A 23,885-nucleotide genomic window follows, 5' to 3' on the forward strand; every position below is an offset into this window, starting at 1 on the left:
GAGAATAATGTTGCAAAATTATGAGAAAAAGTAATTTTATTTCAGTATCATTTATTAAAGTCAACATTTTTTCTACTCATCTTATGATCCAAACCAACAAATAAATTTGTGATTTTTGGAAAATGACTTTGCAGAAAAAGTTGATGATCTATTTCTATAGATTTCATGTTATGTCAAATTTACACCAGATATTGAATTGAAAAAATGTCATTCCTATAATTTGATGCTTCATCAATAGTAGGCATCAACTTAAAAAGGCATAACTCAAAAGTTATTAAATACAAAGCTAAAAAGTCCCAAACACCGAATGGGGTCAAATTGCCCCCAAGGATGGTGGACCCAACTTGCTTTGGTCTTGCTGTGTTATTTCTCGCTAAAATCCAAATAAAAAGTACTTTAAGCACAAGCCGTGTATGGTGTGAATAATTGTGATTTTTAACCTGCGCCCTTTCTTGTAACGCCTCCAGTGTTTTGGGGCAACAGCAAATATTTACATACGATGCTTGACTTTGACTTGGTGTGTTTGCAGAGTTGGGCTTTGTCAGCGCAAATGTTCCCTTTAAAAGGCGGCGTGCTTCGGCAGGCAGGTACAACCCATCAGCCATGAGGGTGGTCCTGCTTGCCCTGACTCTAGCCCTTGCGGGTAAGTCTCATTTCTATTCAGCACTTTAAAAAAAATCTTTATCTAGTTATTAGCAGTTTACTTTACTTTGTGTACTTCATTGTTACATCGTTTCTTCATCGTGTGTGTCTGTTTTCCTTTCAGCTGCTCAACATAACTTCGGTAAGTTTAAAATTACATTTTTACAAACAATGTATTGTCGCGGTACAAGAGTTTAAGTGTGTGTTTCTTGAAACAAGCAAGGAAACAATTTTTCAAGGAAAAATGCCCTTTTTTTCTTATGTGAGACATGAATTTGATCTTTTCTGTACATTCTAAAGATATAAAAACAGGTAAAAAGAGGGAGCTAGGAATGCACGTAATGGGACGCCCCTATTCCGCTTATGAAAAAAAAACAACAAAAAGCCAACTATTTCAGTTACTGACACCTCACCCCACCACATAGGCTAGCTTCACCACACATTTGCTCGAAATGTCTCAGGCCACTAGCGAAAGGTGACGCTACATGTTGGAGCTGCCGCTGCTGCTGATGTGGTTTTGTTTTTGAGTTTGGAAAAGTTAACGCTAGATAAAGCGTTCCTTTCTATGTTGCTGTGTGAAATCATTGTATTCAGTAAGGAAGTTCCGCTAATGCATAAAATAAGCTAAATACTGTAAGTATTACAAGCTGTCATGACTGCTACTAAGACTCTGTATGGAAAAATCACACTTTGACTTTTCTAGCCCCTGATTTTGCTCCGGGTAAGACATACGTGTACAAATATGAGACACTGCTCCTGGGCGGTCTACCGGAGGAGGGACTGGCAAGAGCTGGACTCAAAGTCAGGAGCAAAGTTCACATCAGCGCCGTAGAACAGAACCTGTTCATGGTCAAGGTGAACATCAGTGTGGTATTCCGACAACACCTACACTACCGCTTAAAAGTTTGGGATCACTTGGAAAAAAATTTTGGGGCAGTGTTTGTGAGGCCTCTTTGTCTTAAACTACACACTCTCAGATATTTGTCTTTTTGCACAGTTGTGCATCGTTTTTCTGTCCTCCTTAGACCCGAGTTCAATCCCACCCTCGGCCATCTCTTTGTGGAGTTTGCATGTTCTCCCCGTGCATGCATGGGTTTTCTCTGGGTACTCCGTTTTCCTCCCACATTCCAAAAACATTCATTCATTCATTCATTCATTCATTTTCTAACGCTTTTCCTCACGAGGGTCGCAGGGTTGCTGGAGCCTATCCCAGCTGTCCTCGGGCGAGAGGCAGGGTCCACCCTGGACTGGTGGCCAGCCAATCACAGGGCACATATAGACAAACAACCATTCACACTCACATTCATACCTATGGACAATTTGGAGTGGCTAATTAACCTAGCATGTTTTTGGAATGTGGGAGGAAACCGGAGTACCCGGAGAAAACCCACGCATGCACGGGGAGAACATGCAAACTCCACACAGAGAAGGCAGAGGGTGGAATTGAACCATGGTCTCCGAGCTGTGAGGTCTGCGTGCTAACCACTCGGGTTCTCTGTGCAGTATTTAGCAACCAAGCTGCCATAGCCAAGCAAAACGATCTCCTTCAGGACTGGGTTTTGACGAATCTTTTGCTCCACAGACAGGTCCTGGTGAAATAATACATGTCACAACTCCTGATATTTTTTTTTCATTCATCCAAGATGGCGTGTGGGGCTGCACGGCGGTCTAGTGGTTAGCGCGCAGACCTCACAACTAGTTCAATCCCACCCTCGGCCATCTCTGTGTGGAGTTTGCATGTTCTCCCCGTGCATGCGTGGGTTTTCTCCGGGTACTCCGGTTTCCTCCCACATTCCAAAAACATGCTAGGTTAATTAGCCACTCCAAATTGTCCATAGGTATGAATGTGAGTGTGAATGCTTGTTTGTCTATATGTGCCCTGTTGGCTGGTGACCAGTCCAGGGTGTATCTCGCCGAAGACAGCTGGGATAGGCTCCAGCATCCCCCGCGACCCTCGTGAGGATAAGCGGTAGAAAGTGAATGAATGTTTGTGAAATGCAGGAAAATGTGTTTTTCTTTGGAAAACAAAGACATTTGAAAGTAATCCCAAACTTTTGAGCGGTAGTGTACATGGAAACAATGGATGGATGGATGGATGGATGGATGGATGATGGATGGACAACTTACAGTGCTATCCGAAACCCCCAGCTTGTGGAACCGGAGCTCTTCGAGTACAGCGGTGTTTGGCCAAAGGATTCTTTCACGCCGGCCCCCAAGCTGACATCAGCCCTGGCACCTCAGCTCATGATCCCCATCAAGTTTGAGTACACCAACGGCGTCGTCGGGAAAATGTTTGCGCCCGAGGGAGTCTCCGTGATGGTGCTGAACATCTACAGAGGTGTCCTGAACGTGCTGCAGCTCAACATTAAGAAGACGCAGAATGTCTACGAGATGCAAGAGGTGAGTCAGAAAAACACGCTAACGTGTCTCCGTAACAGGATTTTCTAAAAGCGACTCTTTGTCACAAGGACGGAGCTCAGGGTGTGTGCAAGACTCTCTACGCCATCACCGAAGATGAGAAGGCTGAACGTATCCTTCTGACAAAGACCAGAGAATTGAACCACTGTCAGGAAAGGATCATCAAGGACATCGGGTTGGCCTACACTGAGACATGTGCCAAGTGCCAGCGGGTAAACGCAGATGCTTCTTTGTCATGGATGAGTCTATGAAAGTCATGAACTCAACTCCGGTGTTGGCCCTGTCAGGATTCCAAGAACCTGAAAGGAGCGACGGCGTACAACTACATTCTGAAGTCGGTTCCCAGCGGTGTCATGATCTTGGAGGCGTCTGTCACTGAGATCATTCAGTTCTCACCTTTCAACCAGAGGAATGGAGCTGCTCAGATGGAGACCAGGTACGTGAAGAGGACCTAACGGCTGAAAGAATAAGAGAATAATATTTGATCTCATTATTCCCCAGGCAAAAACTGGTCTTCCTGGAGGTCCAGAAAGTCCCCATGACACCAGTCAGAGCCAGCTATCTTCACCGTGGATCACTCAAGTACCAGTTCTCCACCGAGCTGCTGCAAACACCCATTCAGCTTGTGAAGGTCACAAACATCCAGTCTCAGGTATCCGAGAATCACCAAATCTAGACCGGGATGTGTGAATTCACACCACATGACACTTTCTTCATTTGGGCGAAGATTTCAGAGATTCTAAATCATTTGGTCATCCACAACGTGGAGCGAGTCCATGATGACGCCCCACTCAAGTTTCTGGAGCTCATTCAAATCTTCCGCATGGCCAAATATGAAGACCTGCAAATGGTTTGGAGGCAGTTCAGATCCAAACCCTCCCAGAGGTGACTTCCCGCCCACTTTCCCATTAAAGCAGCATTTAGTACTTCAAGTAGAAAGAACATAGCTACGCTGGTATTTTCCAGACAATGGATCTTGGATGCCATTCCTCCCATTGGAAGCCATGTTGCTCTGAAATTCATCATGGAGAAGTTTGAGGCTGACGAGGTGACGATGGCCGAAGTAGCCAAGGCTGTGATTTCATCCGTTCATCTGGTGACAGCAGACGCCGAGGCCATTAAGATGATTGATGTGAGTCCAAGCCATGCATGCTCGTGTCCTTTGGTTTGGCTCATCGTTGTGCATTGTTTGATTCCCTTACTCAATCCATTCCATAGTTTGATTCCACATACTGAAATGCTATGGCTAGCATAACGTAGTCCTAGCATAGAAGTGTTTCAAATGTACTTCTTCCCTGAGATCATATTTCTCCTCTCTTGTAGAGAAGTATTGGATGACATTTTTAGCTAATTGCTTATTTTTAGCCTTATGCATTATTTTAGCTGTTTGAAGATGAACTATATCAGCAAGTTGAAGTATTTGTCATTTTACAAATAAGGAGTTAGTATGTTCTCTGTAGGCGGCATTATGAATTATCCTTACTGACCTTTTTTGCAGTACATTTAGCCAGTGAAGATTGCTTTTATAGTTATTAGCCCATATTTCCACACAATAAGTAAGATATGGTAGAACCAGAGGGCAAAGTATGTGTCAAAGAGTTCACCGTTTGTCCTTTTTGCAGCTCTTGTATGAAAAGAAAAAAGTGCAGTACAGCCTCGTCCTGTCCGAGGTGGTCTCCCTGGCCTACGGTACCATGGTTTACAAATATTGTGCCGACAAGCCTGTCTGTCCCGTTGAGCTGGTCAAGGTGAAATTATCTCAAAACTTTCAATTTCAATTTAATTTCTGGATGAAAAAATGACTGATCTTATCCCTCTGATCAAACAGCCCATCCACGACATGCTTGCGGAGGAATTGGCTAAGGGCAACGCGCAGGACATTATTTACATTTTGAAGGTGCTGAGCAACGCTGGCCATCCGATGAGCCTGAAACCGATCACAAAGATCCTTCCCATACATGGCACGTCAGCGACAAGCCTGCCCACCAGCGTTCACGTGGAGGCAATCATGGCCTTGAGAAACATCGCCAAGAAGGAACCAAGACTGGTGAATTTGCAATCATACTCAAAATCAAATCTAATTTTTCCATAAGATGTCTTGTATAAGATGTTCACATCGAGAGGAGTCAGTTGAGGTGGCTCGGGCATCTAGTCCGGATGCCTGCTGGACGCCTCCCTGGTGAGGTGTTCCGGGCATGCCCAACCGGGAAAAGGCCCCGGGGCAGACCTCGGACACGCTGGAGGGATTATGTCTCACAGCTGGCCTGGGAACACCTTGGTGTCCTCCCGGTGGAGCTGGAGGATGTGGCCAGGGTCTGGGAAGTCTGGGCTTCGACCCGGACCCGGATAAGCAAAGGAAAATGGATGGATGGATGGATGGTTGGAAGGAAGGAAGGAAGGAAGGAAGGATGGAGGGATGGATGGATGGATGGAAGGATGAATGGATGGTGTCTTCTTCTACTTTTCAGCAAATTCTTAATCCTAAAATTCCCCAAAATGTTGATTGGTACTCAAATTGTACAAACGCTGTCTCACCGGTATTAGGTCCAGGACCTGGTACTTCAACTGTACATGGACAAGGCTCTTCACCCGGAGGTCCGCATGCTGGCCTGCATCGTTCTCTTCGAGACACGTCCGCCAGTCGGTCTGGTGACAAATCTTGCCAACATCGTGAAGACGGAGGAGAACATGCAAGTGGCCAGCTTCACCTACTCTCACATGAAGTCCCTGACCAGAAGCACCGCCCCTAACCACGTTCCCATGTAAGATTCTTCTCAGATCGCACCCGGAGTAGTTTTTCTTGCAGACTCACGTCGGCAGAACTTTGGTTTCAGTGCCGCCGCTTGCAACGTCGCAGTGAAGCTCTTGAGCAGAAGGCTGGAAAGACTGAGCCTACGTTTCAGCAGAGCCATCCAGATGGACATCTACAGCAGTAGGCCATACGTTTTACACACCACGCCCCTCTTTTGTAGCACTAACTACAGCGACTGCATTTGCTTAGGTCCCTTGATGCTCGGTCTTGCCGCTACTACTTTCTACATCAATGACGCCGCCACCATTTTGCCAAGAAACATCATCGCGAGGACCAATGGCTACATCGCCGGAGCTGCTGCCGATCTCCTGGAGGTGCCGGGAAATTCTCTTTGAATCAGTACTGCGTGAAATCATTTGAACATACGTACTTGATATCTCTCTAGGTTGGAGTGAGAACCGAGGGGCTCCAGGAGGCGCTGCTGAAAAGCCACGCTTTGACCGACAACGTGGACAGGCTCACCAAGATGAAGCGCGTCATTAAGGCTGTAAGCCATTTTGCACTGGCCGGTAAATAAGAGCTGAAGCTGTGTGTTTCAGATCTGTGGGTTTTCACATTTTGTTTTCACAGCTGTCTGACTGGAGGTCCATGCCCAACACCAAGCCTCTGGCCTCCGTCTATCTCAGGTTGTTCGGGCAGGAAGTTGCTTTTATCGACTTTGACCAGAGCTGGATGAAAGAGGTCATTAAAAAGCTTTTAATTCCATGCAAAATTAATTTCTAAGCATATTTCTGTTTGTGCCTTGGCTTTGGACTTGATTTTTTTTTATTTCTGCCAAACAGCTTAATAGCGAGCCCTCCTTTAAGGACCTTGGTAGAAGTGCCCTGAGCTCTCTGCTGTCTGGAGCTTCCTTCCACTTTGTTAAACCACTCTTGCTCACCGAAGTGCGTCGCATCATGCCAACGGCCGCTGGATTCCCGATGGAGCTTGGCCTCTACACTTCCGCTGTGGCCGCCGCTGCCGCTAAAGGTGTGTGCCGCCTCCCAAATGTTTGAGACTTCAGCATCTCACATAGTTAAAAAGGGACCACTTTGATTTAGTTGGATACATTTCTTATGTCCGGTTTATTCCCATAAAACTGAACTTCTTCCTCAACCGAATTTTCTCAAAATTACAATTTTATTTAGATTTTTATTGTTTTTTTTCTTGAATATTTCAACTAAAATTTCCTTGTAATATTGCAAGTTTGTTCTTGTTAAATTGTGACTTTAATTTCTATTTAAAATAGCACTTTTTTTCTTAATATTTTGACTTTATTCTCATAAAATTACATCTGTTTTTTTCCATTTATGCTGTCATTTATTCCCCTCCAAATATTTTAATTTTCTTCTTGTAGTTATGACATCATTGCTATGATAATTTGACTTCATTGCAAGCCAATTTCCTCCACTTACAACTTTATTTTGTTTTTTTGTTTTTAATTAGGATTTTTTCTTGAATATTTCAATTCCACGCTCTAAAATTTCCTTGTAATATTGCAAGTTTGACGTCATTGCTATGATAATTTGACTTTATTTTTGCAACATAGGGTTAGCCAATTTTCCAAACACTTACAACTTTATTTTGTTTTGTTTGTTTTTCATAATAATGTTTTAAACACCTTTTTATCAATATTTTTCTATTTTTCTATTATTTTTTATTTCATATATTTTATAATATAATATATATATTTTTTTATATTATTATCTCTAATATTCCAACTTGATGCTACTAAAATGGCATTACTTTTCCTCATATTACAAATGTAATCCTATTAAAATGCAACTTTTTTCTAATTTCTCTAAATAGCTTTCTCTAAATTCAGCTGTTTCAACTTTTTTCTTGTGAATTTTCTTGTTAATTTTATACTCTTGCAATATTGGATTTTTTTATGTAACCTCATTTTCCAAAAATGCCAACTTTATTCAGTGTTAGTACTTAGTCCAAATATTAAATGTTATTTTTCCATATTTTTATATACATTTTATATTTTTATACATTTTATATTACGTTATTCTTGTTTTGTCCTTCTTAGATTACACCATTTCGCTCTTCCTGTAAAATTACTGTTGAATTATTATTTTTTTAATGATATTTTTAGAATGCCAATACAAAAATAGCCATGGGCTGCCAATGCCCCCCCCCCCAGGACACCCCTGCCCTAAAAAGTCACTATCTTCCATTAGTCTCGCTCACCGCAACCCCAGCTCTCCCAGAACCCATCCAGTTCAGCCATCTTGTGAAGACCGATATGCAGCTGGACACTGAGATCAGACCAAGGTGCGTACAAAGTCCGACATCCAAATCAAACATTAGCCACTGAATCCTAAAATTGGAGACGCCGTTTGCCCCTGCAGCATCGCCGTGGAAAGCTTTGCCGTGATCGGAGTGAACACCGCCGTCATCCAGGCTGCCCTGGTCTCCAGAGCCAAGCTCAACTCAATCGTGCCTGCCAAGATTTCTGCAAGGCTCAACCTCGCAGAGGGACACTTTAAGATTGCGGCTCTACCCGTTTCTGTTCCCGAATATGTTGGTGTTGCTGAGTAAGTCTGCACTTGGCAGAGAATCGGCTTTTCCCACAGAGCCAACATAACCAAGCCCCACTTTTTAGCATTCAGAGTTTTGCTGTGGTGAGAAACATCGAGGAACTGAGCGCTGAAAGGATCACCCCCCTCATCCCCGCCAACATCTTCAAGCCCGTTTCAAAGGAGATCCTGACTTCTAGGATCGTTTCCTCTCAGGCTTCTAGCATGGTGAGTTTTGTTGCAGGTGTAGCAAAATACTTATGAGCCACTTATGAGTCTTTTTCCCCCTCGCAGTCCCGATCTTCAGAGCTCCTTCAGGGGGACATCGGCAGAGAAACCAAGCCAATCCAACGCAAAGCGCTGGATAAGAAGTACTGTGTGAAAGCAGATGGCATCGGTCTGAGAGGCTGTTTCAAGGTGGTGTCAGAGAACGCTGCTTTCATCACGGACAATGTGTTGTACCGACTGGCTGGAAGGCATTTGGTTGCCGTGTCCGTCAAGCAGAGTAAGCGTCGGTGTGGATCCCGGGGCTCCAGGCTGACCGCACCAACCCATCAATTTCTTTCATGTTGCTTTCAGTTGAAGGGGAAGTGGTTGAAAGACTGGAGATGATGCTTCAGGTTGGATCCAAGGCTGCGGAGAAGCTCATCAAGAGGATCAATCTGAGCGAAGAAGACATCCAGGGAAGGCCGGTCTTGATGAAGCTCAAGAAACTTCTCAACAGCACCTCGTCCTCCTCGTCCTCGTCCTTGTCCTCTTCCTCTTCTTCTTCGTCGTCGAGCAGTTCCAGCTCAAGACAAGTGTCGTCATCATCGTCAGACAGCAGCAGCAGCAGCAGACGCAGCAGAGTCAGCAGACGCAGCTCCTCCTCCAGATCCGTCAGCAGGAAGAACAAAAGCAGCTCTGCATCTAGTCTGTCTTCTCTCTTCAGCGCCAGCTCTAGCTCCTCTAGCTCCAGTGCTAAAACGTCAAAGGTAAGCATCCCCAAAGAGCCTTTTTCAAGGATCTGAGGAGCCCAATCTCACAAAAACAGGCGGCAGCGTCTCAGGAGGTAGAGGAGGCTCTCATGGTTTCTATAACCAGTGGCTGTTGTTGCGTCCACCATGCCCACACTGTTGTATGACCGTAGACGGTCATCAGATGTAGGAGCCAATGACTAATGAGTTCACTTCACTGTGAAACGTCTTGTGAAAAAGGCTTTTGTTGTCTTGACAGCGAGTGATTTACAGCCGCACCTTCCAGAAGAACCACAAGAAGGTAAGAACATGGAGCTTAGACACATTAGCCACGTATACATGGACCCAAATATTCCAATTCCATTCGGGTTATTTGCTCAAACGGAAGGAATCTAACCTTTGTATACACCTCATTCCCAAAGAAAAGTGCCAATCCCAATGAACATATAATGGGATTCCCAGGGGTGGAATATTCCTTTCCCCAATCCGATTGAGGTATCTTGTACCCGCTCAAACGGAAAGTTGTCAGACTGCGTTCTTCTTCTTCTTCTGTTGTTTATTGGCGGTTGGCAAGCAGCTTTGGTGTGCATTAGCGCCATCTGTGGAACACAATCTAAACCCGTCTATACGCCATTCACAAGTACACTTTTATTCAAAAAGAAAATATATATCTATATAAAACATGTGCCAAGCTTAATTATAAAATATTATCAAGATTGAACTTTATCTTTTCCTGTTCCTGGGTGCGTTCTTTCAGCAAATGTTGAGATATGACGTAACACGCAGCTCCAGACGTTCTTCACTTTTAAAAATGGAGGCCAGCAATCGGCACTGGACTGCTAAGCAAAGTTTGTTTTTCATCCAAACTCAATTTCAAGACTGGACCAAGGAAAACCTGGCAATACGGAGTTATTCCAACAAGGGAAAGAAAAACTGGAGGAAGTCGGTATCACGTGATGTTGGTGTTTACGTTTTACTGGGCATGCCCCATTGACTATTCTGGTTGATTATAGCGGCGCATGGAGACAAGAGATTGGAATATTCCTTTCCACTGATACCATTGCTTTCGGAAAGATTCCATTTGGAAAGAGAAAAACTTCTCATGTAAACGTGGCAATGACAATGACAAGTGTTTTTTTTTACCCAAACTTCCGTGTTATATTGTTGCAGTCTCGTGCTACCTCAAGATCAAACTCCAAAAGCAGAAGCAGCGGCTCAAGCTTTGAGGCCGTCTACAACCAGGTAGACTGTTGATATTACTATTAAACTGTTGAATCCTTTGGAAGAAACACTCATGGTTGACCACTAACCACTTCCATGTCCTCCCTTAGAACAAGTTCCTTGGCAACCAAGCGTTCCCTGTCTTTGCTATCATCTTGCAAGCTGTGAGATCCGATAACAAACTCCAGGGATACCAAATCGCTGGCTACGCAGACTTGCCTACTTCCAGACTTCAGATCGTCCTGGCCGCCTTGGCTGCTGACAACAACTGGAGGTTCAGCGCTGATGGCGTCGTGCTCAGCAAACACAAAGTCACAGTGAGAGAGCTTCCTGTCTGGCAATAAATGAGTTATTTGGTGAATTGGTGAATTGGTTAAGGCTTGCTACATTGGTTCTCCAAAGACTAAAATCGCTTGGGGAGAGAACGGCAGGCAGTATGACATGATGATCACCGCTGAAACCGGTCTTCTTGGTCCAAGCCCGGCCGCTCGCGTAAGAATGGCCTGGAATGAACTGCCATCTTACTTCAGACGCTTCGCAAGGAGGTACGTACGCCAGCACCGATTCAACGACTCAAGTGTGGAAAAATGACTAAAATGTCTGGCACCGGAATTGTCCATTACAGAGCTTATGACTGCATTCCCGCTTCCGTGCTGGACAGCGTCGTTCAAGGGAAGGACAACAACAGCGCCAAGCAGCTGTCATTCACAGTGGCCGCAACATCCGAGAGGACTTTGGATTTGATTATGAAGACACCAACAGTATGAAACCGCACACAATCTTTGATTTCAATACAGCATTCCGAAACATTTTCAATATTCTCTTCACAGCGCAGCATCTATAAAGTGGCTTTGCGTCTCCCCATCGCTCTGCCGCTGGATGAATTCACAGGTCTGACGCCCTTCGATGATCTGGTCGATAAAGTCCATTATTTGATCTCCAAGGCTGGCGCAGGTAGCGTGCCGCTCCATCAGAAAAACACAGACGATGTGCGGTCCTTTTTCATGTGCCGACACTTCTTCTCTTGTCCCGTTCAGCTGAATGTAGCTTCAGCAGAGACACCCTGACCACCTTCAACAACAGGAGGTACACCAACCAGATGCCGCTGGCTTGCTACCAGGTTCTGGCCCAAGACTGCACACACGAGAGGAAGTTCATGGTCTTGCTGAAGAAGGACAGCGCCGAGCGCCACCATATCAACATCAAAATCGCCGACCTGTGAGTTGAATGCTAACTCTGGCGCACCCATTGATTCGAAATGAAAGTGCTAACTGTGCTCGAACTTTGCCCTTTTAGCGACATCGACCTGTACCTGAGGAACACCGATGTCATGGTGAAGGTTAATGGAATGGAGGTGCCCATCGCCAACCTGCCATACCAGCACCCAACAGGTGACTCAGCATTATCACACTTAGGACGTGCACTTCCAATGCTTTTGCTAACCAGATGCATATATTGTGAAATTGTTTTCCAGCTAAAATCCAGATCAGACAAAACGGAGAAGGCATCTCGGTCTTTGCCCCGAGTCTGGGACTCCACGAAGTCTACTTTGACAGCAAATCCTGGAAGGTAAATGCAACATTTGGCGTTAACTTCTAGCCATAAAAGATGCGGCTGATTGGTGGAATGGACGTTTGTGTGCAGATTAAAGTTGTGGACTGGATGAGGGGACAGACCTGTGGACTCTGTGGAAAGGCCGACGGGGAGATCAGGCAGGAATTCAGCACATCCACCGGACGGTTGACCAAGAACGCAGTCAGCTATGCTCATTCCTGGGTTCTTCCCGCCGAAAGCTGCCGGGACAGCACAGGTCAGATGTGATGCATGTATTAGTTTGAGAATCCTCAACTTGATCTTTCTACTAAAATAGACATTAACTGCACTTTTTGGGCAATTTTGCCCATAATCCACAATCTGATGAACACGTCTCTTTTATGTGCGTTCTAAATACATTCATTTTCTACCGCTTATCCTCACAAGAGTCGCCTATCACAGCCGTCTTGGGGAGAGGCGGGGTCCACCCTGGACTGGTGGCCAGCCAATCACAGGGCACATATAGACAACCATTCACACTCACATTCATACCTATGGACAATTTGGAGTGGCTAATTAACCTAGCATGTTTTTGGAATGTGGGAGGAAACCGGAGTACCCGGAGAAAACCCACGCATGCACGGGGAGAACATGCAAACTCCACACAGAGATGGCCGAGGGTGGGATTGAGGGTCTCCTAACCACTAGACCGCCGTGCAGCCCTTCTAAATATATAAAAACAGCTAAAAAAAAAAAAAGGACGCCTATTCCGCCTAAAAAGCCTTAAAATTCCAAAAAACAAAGCACTTTCACTTTAAGGTTGTTAAGGCCTGTTTCCAAAACAAGTCCTCCACATGCTTATCACCTGATTCAAATAGCCTTGACTAACGAAAATGTCAGCATTATGAAATTGTAGCTCTAATTACTCGTCTCGTCTATTTTGAAGCGATCAGTAGAATTTCCTTTGACTCACCTCCATGTTTCCCCCTCCCAGAATGCCGCATGAAGCTGGAGTCCGTGCAGCTGGAGAAGGTGAACGTACACGGACAGGAGTCCAACTGTTTCTCCGTTGAGCCTGTGCTGCGCTGCCTGCCGGGCTGCTTCCCCGTCAAGACCACCGCCGTCACCGTTGGCTTCCACTGCGTGCCCACTGGTGAGTACGCGACAAAACTAGACAAGCATTCGGGAACAAAAAGCGCTCCTCATCGTTGCTCTGCTCTCTTCACAGACTCCACCATGATCCGCCAAGACTTCTACAACTACAGCGCGGACATCAGGGAATCAACACAAGCCCACCTGGCCTGCAGCTGCACTTCTCAGTGTGCATAAAAACATCACTTCTGTCTACGTTTGGAATGTCAATTTAAATAAAGTGCATCTCATCAAAACTTGTTGCTGCTGTGGATTCTTACAGGAGAGAACTATCCACCTCCATCTTTACAAGCTAAAGTAATTAGTAGTTACTGAAGAACTAATGAGGAACCAGTGGGTTCATTCCTCATTAACTGCGGTAATTAGTAGTCATTTGGTAGACAAACTAAACCTTTAAGGTCACCAAAAGCATCGGCATTGCCGTGTAAGCAAACATGGCTTTCAAAATAAAAGCTGGCTTTGGGTTAGATTGTTGTCATGGAGCCCAAATGGCCAAAGGTCATGTCAGTGTCTGGGCGGATCGACGGTTTGTGCGACCTTGCCAAATGGACACCTTGCCCTTGTGTGAGCCGTTCGACAACTCAAAAAAAGCAACATGGGTGTCTGCTTTATCAACAAAGGTGTAACATGTAGTTTCTGCTATATTTATTTATGTTTAGTGCTTAGACATTTTTCACTCATGTAGTTTTAACATGACAAGCAAAATCCGTAAAACTACTTGATCGCTTTTTGTCTAGGGTGGGATTGAACACGGGTCACCTAGCTGTGAGGTCTGCACGCTAACCACTCGACAGCCGTGCAGCCTGAAAAACTACAAATGAATCAATTGCCAGACGCAGTCATCAAAAGAGCTGCTTCTGGCTCCCGAGCCATAAGTTCCCTACCCACCATGCCTCGTGCTCAGTGTGCCTGCTTTGTTATGTTGTTAAGTGGCAGCGCGTCAAAGAAAAGGAAAGAAGTGGAAAGTGGAAGTGAAAATGAAACACCCACTATTAATGGCTGCTGTGTATGCATCCACTTTATGTTTCTAAACACTCTGATGCTTGTTTGCTGCGAGGAGTTCAACCAACAAGTAAAAGGAGTATCTGATTCTTGGGGTGAGATGCTGGATAGCTCAACTAATAATAAATAAATACATTCAATCTCACATGGAAAACATTGTGTTGACAAGACGACACGATGGCCTCAGCAGACCGGTTCATATAAAAGAATAGAAAGCCAAGTCTCAGTAGTTTGGCATGAACTGAGACAGCCCCAAATGTGGTTCCATTCATGGTCCTGATTGCTCAAACTGAGCCCTTTTCTTCCCGCGTGAACATGAGGCCGCTTTGGTCGTCGCCGCTGATCCAACATCTGTGCTGGCTCGATGACGAGCTTGCGTCTCCTGCGTCTTCGGTCCTTCTCTTCGGTTTGGTGGAGCTGTGGGTCACGCTTGCATGTGTCACACAGGTGGAGGAATTGAGCTGCTCACTTTAAAGTCAAGAGATGGTGATGGACCTTACGTACCTGTTTTCACACATGAGGCTGAGCGTGTGAAGCAGGTTGCATGTGGAAGATGATGTGCCGGGGGCACGTCCGGGGGCGGGGGCAGGGGCGGGGGAGGTGGCGCGCCATTCTGGAGGCGATGTTCCACTGCGCTCCATTTCGGCTGCAGGCAGAGATCAGGAAACAACGTTGGTCGTCATGAGAAAATTGGATTATTGATCACATTTGAGGAAAAATGTGGATATAACTCGGGCAAAGATGATTGAAAATAAACAAGGTTGTTCATTGGTTCCTGATTCCTTAACAATAAAGGAATATTTATGTTTATGACCTTCTAAAGCTTGTTTTTAATGGTATTGGAGTCCTCCAGATATGAAATAACACCCCTATGGTCACCCTTACACTCTTATTACCCACTATAGCCAAAGTGTGGGCCACGGCCCCCTGGTGGGGCGTGGTGATACTGCAGGTGGGCCATGAGAGGTCATTAAAAATATGATTTTGCTAATATTATTTTTCAAATTATTATTATTTTTTAATATTTATTGCAGATTAAAAAAATATTTATATATAGGCCTAAGTAATAACCTTTTGAGTGTTATTGACCTGTCACAATATTTTAGGAACAGTTTTAGGAGTATTTTAGGAATACAGTTTATGATTGGAACGTAGCTCTCTGGTCGTCATGCCAGTCTTGGATGCAGTTATGAAAAGTATGAGAATTAATTAGATTAAAAGTTTGGGCCTCCTTTATCTCCCTGCTTTCATTACAATCCTGAATCTTTATAATAATGATAATAAAATTAAATTAAATTAATAATAAGTGCTCTGAGCATTTCGTCTATGTCCTGCTCATAGATTTTCAAGTGGGCCCTGAGTTGGTAAAGTTTTGGAATCCCGGCACGATAGTAAACATAATAGCAGAAAATAAGACTTGTGTGAGTTGCTATATTGAAACAAATTTGACATATTTTTTTAACAAAATCAAGCACTTTGAGGCATATAACTGGCGTAATGCACTAAAATACAAATATAAGGCATTCAGAAGACGCCTTCAGAGCCACCACAGGAAGTAGTGTACATAAACCACAATAAAAAAGGAACAAGGGACTCTCCCAGTGTTAACGTGTGAGTCTCCAGTATAATGTCGTATGTTCCCCTATTATGTCTACTATATTGGGTAATAAGAGTGGAAAGGTGACTATAGGGGAGTTAGTTCATGTCTAGAGGTGTCTAATAAAGCAAACGGGCTTTCTGTGCAGTTATTCCATTCATTAAAAAGGAATCAGACTTCACTCATCATGGTCGGGTCTGGAACCAACGAACCACAATAAAGGAGGGATGAGTGTATGCATCACGGGTATCAAAATAAATGCTTAAAAACTAATCAAAATGCAAAAAAAAATGACTATTTTCTTCTCATGTACAACCCGCAAGGCATGCTGGGTGTACTCAGCATATACATACATTTGTATGAAAAGTAAAATGGAGGAGGAAGACACTCACATATCTGAAAGGCACACTGTGACCTGGACCTGGTGGGTTTCTTTGAGTCACCTAACGGGTGCAAGTTTAAAAACTGGTGCTTGAACCACACAGCACGCTCCTCCTCAAAGGTCTTTCTCTGTGACCAAGCAGAAGCACGCGTTAGGACCAAATACTTTCAGCTAAATTCAAGACAATCACCTCTTGGCTCAGTCTAATCGCCGCCTCTGTGAAGTTCCTCCTCTCCCGCTCAAACATCTTTCTCTGCTCCTCGAGGATCTTCCACTCGTCGAGGAGGCCATCTTTCCCTTGCGGTATGTAGCAGTCGCACGGCACTGTGGTCGTCCCCGTTGTGGTCTCATCGCACTGAGAACAAAAAAGCCACTAACTATGGCCGTCGTCATCCAACTTGAAATGTGTGCTTTGTCACCTGCAGGATGTGCTGCTGCGTCTGGATGTCGTCTTTGCACTGCTGCACCTCCAGCTTGAGTTTGTCCAGTTGCTTTGACGGGTCCTGGGAAACCGTGTCGGGGCTTTCGCTCTCACCTGTCGATGATGCCAATGATTCTGGAAGACAAAAGTCATGGAGGAAAGTGGTATTTTCCACATACGCCCTAAGCAACATTAATAGTACTTTGAATTGTGCAAATGTCATTTTTCCTCATAACATGAAGCATTCCTTCTCAAAAAAATACTTTTTCCACTTCATTCATGTGGAATTACAGCATTTTTTTTCCGATTCCTGCTGCTGTTTTTTCTTCCAACGATTTCAACTTTTCTTCTTGAAAAAGAAAATTATGACCTTATTCCCATATTATTTCGGTTTTATTCATCTCGTACTTCGGTACATGATAAAAAACGTGATAACAAAACAAAACAAAAAAAACTATATTAGGAAAGTGAAGTGAACAAATGTAAGAGTTACTGATTGTAAAAGTACCAGATGGAGGGGTAGGATTTAATAAGCTTTGCTTCTTCCTACTCCTTTTGGACATGTGGAACTGGGAACTGATTATGGGATGCACTCAATTGGAATCTGATGCATGTTCAAATGAAATGAAACCATTCCCATTATTCCCATAATATTACCACTTCTTCCCTAACCTAATTGTCCATTTATTAAATTTTTGTTTATTTATATTAAGACTTTGAAAAAAAAAACTTTAATATTTCAACTTTATGCGACAAAAAGTTTACTCATAATTTATTTTATTTATTATTTTGGTGGGAAAATTGAAACTTTTTTGTCTAAATATTTTTACTACTATATATTTTTGTAAAATTACTGGTTTGGCAAAAAAGCCAACTTTTACACTATTGCTCCCAGTATAAGGGGGACAAATAGACAGATGTGTTCCCACCTCGGCTGTCCAGTCTGTCCACATGGTTCTGTAGTCGTCTCCACTGGCGTCGAACACTGTTGGTTAACTTCTCCCGTGTGTGAACACTGAACAGCTCCACTGTCTCCTTACCAGAGTCAACCTCTTCATCTTCCTCATCCGAGTCCACCTGCCCAACCCCCCAAATATCATCCGTTAGTAAATCCTCATTGGATGAGGACGAAACGTCTTCTGTTTGTTTTTCCACCTACTTCTACAGCACCGTCGTCATTTTTGTCTTCGTTCACAGATGACTTCCTGGAAGCCAGAATGACCGCCATGTCTTTTTTCATCTGCTTCAACACTTTCCTCAGTTCTGCATTTTCCAGCAGCAGTTCCCCCTGCCGGTTCTCGTAGTCCCGGAGCAGAGTTTTGTACATGTCACCCTCATGCCTGCAGAGACGGACAATTCATCCAAGATCAGGTTAAACACTATCGCCCTACTATCTAGAACAGTCGATGTACAGAAGTCAAATGTTCAGCCTACTTTGCTTCAGTCTTTTCAGTCTTCCAGAGGCTCCTCCTGCCGTCAACTCTTCCCAGTTTGTTTGAAACGTCGATGGCTGGAAGCAATGTAGCGCAGGAGGGAAAAACAAGTCAATTTCTTGGGCAAAAGTGGTTTGGTTTGCTTTTACGTGACTTGGCTGGAGATTTCACCTAGTTTCTTCTCCTTCTTGTCAACCAGGAGCTGATTCAGTCGCTCTTTTAGTTTGCTCAGTTCTCGCTCCTTCCTCTTCATCTCGTGATTGTACTGGCTGGCCCGGCTGGAGATGATGTTCTGCAGCCTGTGGATCTGGAACAAAAGAAAATGGGCAGTTTCATGGGTTAAGATCTCCCATGTGGATCCTATCGTATCATAATACAGCAGGCTTTACTAAACGTGCAGCCTTGTCGTGCACCAGTTAGGTCTTATTTTTCACATTTTTAATCATTTAGAGCTAAACTTTGCAAAAAACTCGAGCACACGTGCGTTGTTATTGCAAGCGGCAACAAGTCAGTTTGCCGTATTTGCATATATACACTACCGCTCAAATGTTTGGGATCACTTGGACATTTTTGTGGCTTTTTCCTGGCAGTCCTGCTATGAAGTCCAGCATCCTGAAGTGGCCGCTTCACTGTTGATACTGACACTGGTGATTGACGCCTACTATTTAGTGCAGCTGCCAGGTGACCACCTGTCTTAAACTACACACTCTCACATATTTGTCTTCTTGCACAGTTGTGCAGCGTTTTTCTGTCCTTGTTAGACCCAGTTTGTTTTAAGCCGAAAAAAACGGTGCATTTTATCAGAGCTCGGCCTGCATCTTTCCCATTGAAATCCATGCGCCGCAGCAGCCAGGAAGTGAAAAGGCATCTCACCGTGTTATGCACTGAAGGGAAATTTTTATGCATGCACACATGTAAATGCACACACAAAAATGTGCACACACAGTTGAGTTGCAAATTCATTCATTTTCTACCACCTATCCTCACAAGGGTCGCAAGGGGTGCTGGAGCCTATCCCAGCTGTCTTGGGGCGAGAGGCAGGGTCCACCCTGGACTGGTGGCCAGCCAATCCCAGGGCACATATAGACAAACAACCATTCACACTCACATTCATACCTATGGACAATTTGGAGTGGCCAATTAACCTAGCATGTTTTTGGAATGTGGGAGGAAACCGGAGTACCCGGAGAAAAGCCACGCATGCACGGGGAGAACATGCAAACTCCACACAGAGATGGCCGAGGGTGGAATTGAACTTGGGTCTCCTAGCTGTGAGGTCTACGCGCTAACCACTCGACCGCCGTGCAGCCCGAGTAACTAGTTCATGGTTATATTTATGGATAGGCTCCAGCACACTGGTGAGGAAAAGCGCTAGAAAATGAATGAATGAATGGTTCTATTTCTAATAAAATGTTTATGGTTCAAATGAGTTAAAAGAGCACCTCTTCTTTTTCGTTTTTCAGGCAGTTCTGCAAGCTCTTCACTTTCAGCTGTAGTTGTCGTTCTCGTTCAAGAAGTCCTGTGTTCTCTCTTTTGGAAAGTTCAAGCTGTTCCTGTAAGAACATGAAATTGGGAGCTCAAACAATGCTATCAGTCAAATAGTATGGAGGGAAGTGATGTCGTGTATGCCTTTTGTCACCTTCAGCCGTGTGCTGGTGAGCTGCAGCGAGTCCACGTTGTTGCTGGACTTCAGGTGCTCCATCTCCAAGTTCTCCAGGGTTCGGAGGCCCCTGCGGTGCAGCTGAACCAGCTCGTACATGCAGTTGAGCACCGTCACCACGTTCATGTCACAGCCGTCGCCTGACTGCACCCAAACCGGCGCAAGACCGAGCGATAACACCTCCTGAGGGAGGAGGGAAAGCAACATGGCGTAAATCACTGCTTCTCACAGCTTTTAAAGGGGATCTATTGTGCTCATTTTCCAACCATTTGTATTGAGTTGTGGACTCCTATAGAGCAGCTACACACAATAACCCGCACAGAAAACTTTATATCTTCCAGAATCTGCACCTATTCCAGTTTTATTTCCTTGGATTTGTGCTTCCCTCCAAAACGTTTTAACTTCCAGTGTGTCCGACATTAATGCACCTTTATTTCTCGTTCAAGTTCACAAAAACAGTCCCGTGTGAAATGCCACTGACAGATGAAAATATTTTTTTTGCTCCGATTAATTCTGCCTGAGCTTGCCTCGTAAACGCAGAAGCAGAGCTTGGGAGAAGGGCAGAGAGTACAGCCACGCCCACAAGGAAGCCCGCTCCTATGTGACATCACAAAGGAACACTTTTTGCAACGCCCTCTGAAAGCGAGTGTTTTGAACCATCCCAACTTCATTCAGCACTCACTTCCAAATGTTGCAACGTCGTTATTTGAAACTTTGGCATTATTTAACATGAGAATAGAACATTCTAACTACTTTTATAGGACAGAAAAGAGGTAAAAGCATAATAGGTCCCTCTACACAGAAACAATACAAGCAGTTGATGTTTGCTAAATCCAAGGATGAAGAGTCTTGAACCAGTCATGATGTGCTATATATATCACTATATTGACACGCACTATGGTACCCATTATGGCATTGGATGCTCATATCACCGAGTACTTCACTACGGGACAAAAAAAAAACCTAAACTATATTAGGAAAGCAGGAAGTGAACAAATGTAAGTTACTGATTGTAAAAGTACCAGATGGAGGGGTAGGATTTAATAAGCTTTGCTTCTTCCTACTCCTTTTGGACATGTGGAACTGGGAAGTGATTATGGGATGCACTCAATTGGAATCTGATGCATGTTCAAATGAAATTAAACCATTACCATTACACACTACGCTTCAATGTACAGTACATTACATGATGTTCATATAGTTGATTACGTCAGCACATGTGAGCTCACATGTGAGTGTGAATGGTTGTTTGTCTATATGTGCCCTGTGATTGGCTGGCCACCAGTCCAGGGTGTACCCCGCCTCTTGCCCAAAGACAGCTGGGATAGGCTCCAGCACCCCTGCGAGGTGAGAATAAGCGGTAGAAAATGAATGAATGTGAGGTCACCAACCTGATTGATGTGTGACGCGCATTCCTGCACGTTGTGCTCGGTGCAGAAGTTGGCGAGGACGGAGGACTTCCTGTGCAGGGGCGGCAGCGATTGGTCCGAGTGGCCCATCATGGGGAGCGTTCCGCATTCGACAGTGATGCACTGAACGTCCTTAACGTCTGAGAGAGCATAGTCGGTTAAATGCATGAAAGAGCATGCAGACGGCATGTGGATGGATTGCATCTTTATCATGTTGAACAAACAAACAAAAGTCATGCAATTCAGAAATTGGCCAAAACGTGAGAAATATGCAACCAGCGGATGTTCCACCATGAGTCAATCTATTGGGGTTACTACAGACACACACACACCAAAAATAGATGATCTGTGTCTCCTAACAAATGGCTGGTAGCCACTTTGATTCATTATGTCAAGCAATGAAATAACTAACTCACCCAAGGAGAACTCTGGCATTGTCGCAGTGCAGCTTCCAGTGTCTCCAACATCCACTACATGCACACAAGTTCAGTCGTGTGTCCCAGTATCCTCCTACGCAGACAGATCCTGGAATAGAGGGTCAGATTAGCGACACGTAGCCAAGTGCAGCATGGATTACTAGGCTGGTGTGCGTTTCCATGAAGCAACATACTCTGAATGCAAAAAAACAACAAAAATACACCAGACTGAGTGTATGAAGAGGGCAAGAGGGCAGAATCAAGACATTGTATTTCTGCTACGCATGCAGGATTGCACCAGAATACAATTAAATGCAATTACAAATACAATGCAATCAAAAATAACATACACTTGTTGGTTTTTCTGTCATTGGGTCATCATCATCAATTAATTAGAATTATTTCACATTATTTACGGCATTTCAAAATAAAATTAATTCATTCATTTTCTACCGCTTATCCTCACGAGGGTCGCGGGGGTGCTGGAGCCTATCCCAGCTGTCTTCAGGCGAGAGGTGGCGTCCACCCTGGACTGGTGGCCAGCCAATCCCAGGGCACATATAGACAAACAACCATTCACACTCACATTCATACCTATGGACAATTTGGAGTGGCCAATTAATCTAGCATGATTTTGGAATGTGGGAGGAAACCGGAGTACCCGGACAAAACCCACGCATGCACGGGGAGAACATGCAAACTCCACACACAGGGTGGGATTGAACTCGGGTCTCCTCGCTGTGAGGTCGTGCTAACCACTCGACCGCAGTGCAGCCCTGAAACTAAAATTATTGTCGATAAAAATACATTTTTGGTTTTGGTCGTGTGGAAGAGATGCACTGGATTTCCTATGGGAATAATGAATTAGCCACGTCGTTACTAGCAGGCTGACTACTTAACAGGTCGGGACTACAGCATCTTACCTCAGTGCTCTAATCCTTAATCCTAATCAGGGTGGATTACCCTGATTAGACAGACAGGCAATATGTTGCTTAACAACAATATGTGCACAGCAACACAATAAATAGAAATATTTTGCACACCTCAAGTTTCAGTAATAATATTTATGCGTTTACTGTTTAACTCTTATCAATCAATAGCTTTCATTCTGTTCCAGTTGGCGAATGAAGTCACCTCAACTTTGCCGAAATGACAAAGTGCAGCGGAACCTCGGTTAGCGTGTTTGCTAGTTATTGTTGAAGATTTACGGCCTCGGTTTGAGTCTATTTTCCGGTCATCTTCCAATATGTTGTCATGTTATGAATACGCCGCATGGGTCGGACTGTTCTTAATGGATTTTTATCACTAAATAAAATCTTGTTAGCAGCCTATTAGCTTGCTAACACGTGGAAACGGGAACACCCGTCGTTGTAGAATTGCACTTTTATGTTCCTGTAATTCTGCTTATACTGTTTTCTACAATTGAAGTTTGTAATAAAATATATATTTATTTATTTTAAAAAAAACACTCTAGCTCTTTGCTAACTCACGCTGTTATGTGGCTGCAATTTGAAACAATTTTTCATTTTCTGCAAATCCCGGTTGCATCTGTGTTATGCCGTTTGTGTTTTTTTTGCTTTTGGGTCTGTCACCGTACCAGTAAACGCACCTGATAACAATCCAAAAAGCAATTTAAACGTACCTTTTAGTGGGAATTGTATAAACAAGATGAGTAAACGCTTAAACTACAATGAAGCCGACAACTGCTTTTAAGCTAGCTAACTAACTTTCCAACAAGGCAAGAATGCGACATAATACGTATTTGTTTGGGACAAGTGTGTCATTAAACGTGACGCGGTTGATGTCATGAGGTAATAAGCGTGAGGTAAGGACTCATCTTGTCACAATCATCACATTTTACAACTTTAACCAGAGCTGGAAAAAAAGGCTCATTTGAGTTCAGGTTCAGGTTGGCTTCGACCCCTCTATGACTGGAATCTTTCTATTATTGTTCGCATAATTAGGTGTGTACTCAAATACACATTTTAAAGATGGAAAAAAGCAAGTAAAAGAGGTGTTTGTATACTTACAAAATATCATTTTTCGTTGCCTCGCCTCTACCGGCTTCGTGAGCAGGTCTCATCCTTCCAAACGACATGACATTCAGCCTGGAGTCCATTCAGCCTGGAGTCCATTCAGCCTGGAGCAAGGCAAGCGGCACGCGGATTGGCTGTCACGACGCCTAGCAACGAACAACAAACCATTTGATTGGTTCGTGGATTTAGCGCCCTTGCAGTATCAGTGTGTTCTTAAAATAACCTTTTCACTTGGCCTGAGAGTGCATAACAAACTACATATTACAACCGTTGATTGTTGAAGGTGGTATC

The 23,885-nt window shown here is 44.2% G+C and overlaps 2 protein-coding genes across 3 annotated transcripts; one reads left to right on the forward strand and one right to left on the reverse strand.

Moving 5' to 3' along the window:
- Nucleotides 1-603: 603 nt before the first annotated feature.
- LOC131129216 (vitellogenin-1-like) lies at nt 604-13,415 on the forward strand. Its single transcript, XM_058072507.1, has 34 exons — nt 604-643; nt 767-784; nt 1,346-1,497; nt 2,791-3,042; nt 3,111-3,272; nt 3,348-3,496; nt 3,562-3,712; nt 3,788-3,945; nt 4,027-4,192; nt 4,683-4,808; nt 4,889-5,107; nt 5,605-5,822; nt 5,895-5,992; nt 6,062-6,186; nt 6,258-6,359; nt 6,443-6,553; nt 6,655-6,841; nt 8,038-8,131; nt 8,209-8,394; nt 8,463-8,604; nt 8,671-8,887; nt 8,956-9,350; nt 9,592-9,633; nt 10,503-10,574; nt 10,664-10,870; nt 10,956-11,098; nt 11,179-11,314; nt 11,384-11,507; nt 11,591-11,771; nt 11,850-11,944; nt 12,028-12,122; nt 12,198-12,363; nt 13,081-13,239; nt 13,315-13,415. Exons 1-34 carry the CDS (start codon nt 604-606, stop codon nt 13,413-13,415), a joined length of 4,989 nt encoding a protein of 1,662 aa, XP_057928490.1.
- Nucleotides 8,044-23,731, reverse strand: LOC131129222 (afadin- and alpha-actinin-binding protein-like). 2 transcript variants are annotated; one of them, XM_058072518.1, is made up of 16 exons: nt 23,589-23,731; nt 21,559-21,667; nt 21,125-21,282; nt 19,713-19,916; nt 19,516-19,626; nt 18,245-18,380; nt 18,075-18,150; nt 17,800-17,980; nt 17,570-17,717; nt 16,639-16,775; nt 16,410-16,574; nt 16,230-16,347; nt 14,745-14,886; nt 13,060-14,669; nt 12,230-12,346; nt 8,044-12,115 (listed from the first exon to the last, which is right to left on the reverse strand). In XM_058072518.1, exons 2-14 carry the CDS (start codon nt 21,575-21,577, stop codon nt 14,525-14,527), a joined length of 1,740 nt encoding a protein of 579 aa, XP_057928501.1. In that variant the 5' UTR covers nt 21,578-21,667; nt 23,589-23,731; the 3' UTR covers nt 8,044-12,115; nt 12,230-12,346; nt 13,060-14,524. The 2 variants fall into 2 exon arrangements, with proteins under 2 accessions (XP_057928501.1, XP_057928503.1); XM_058072520.1 differs by having other exon boundaries at nt 8,045-12,115; nt 13,060-14,657.
- Between the last annotated feature and the right edge of the window lie 154 nt (nt 23,732-23,885).

The sequence above is a fragment of the Doryrhamphus excisus genome, chromosome 5 (genome assembly GCF_030265055.1).
Source record: "Doryrhamphus excisus isolate RoL2022-K1 chromosome 5, RoL_Dexc_1.0, whole genome shotgun sequence".
NCBI classification, from domain to species: domain Eukaryota; kingdom Metazoa; phylum Chordata; class Actinopteri; order Syngnathiformes; family Syngnathidae; genus Doryrhamphus; species Doryrhamphus excisus.

What these genes read in the sequence shown, in the direction of transcription:
- LOC131129216 (XM_058072507.1), top strand. Translation starts at nt 604, where the DNA reads ATGAGGGTGGTCCTGCTTGCCCTGACTCTAGCCCTTGCGG. An exon ending in TCACAAACATCCAGTCTCAG is followed by an intron (nt 3,713 to 3,787) that starts GTATCCGAGAAT and finishes ATTTGGGCGAAG; the next exon opens with ATTTCAGAGATTCTAAATCA. An exon ending in AACATCAAAATCGCCGACCT is followed by an intron (nt 11,772 to 11,849) that starts GTGAGTTGAATG and finishes TTGCCCTTTTAG; the next exon opens with CGACATCGACCTGTACCTGA.
- LOC131129222 (XM_058072518.1), bottom strand. An exon ending in ATGACGACGGTGCTGTAGAA is followed by an intron (nt 17,718 to 17,799) that starts GTAGGTGGAAAA and finishes GGGGTTGGGCAG; the next exon opens with GTGGACTCGGATGAGGAAGA. An exon ending in ACAGTGTGCCTTTCAGATAT is followed by an intron (nt 14,887 to 16,229) that starts GTGAGTGTCTTC and finishes CTCTGCCTGCAG; the next exon opens with CCGAAATGGAGCGCAGTGGA.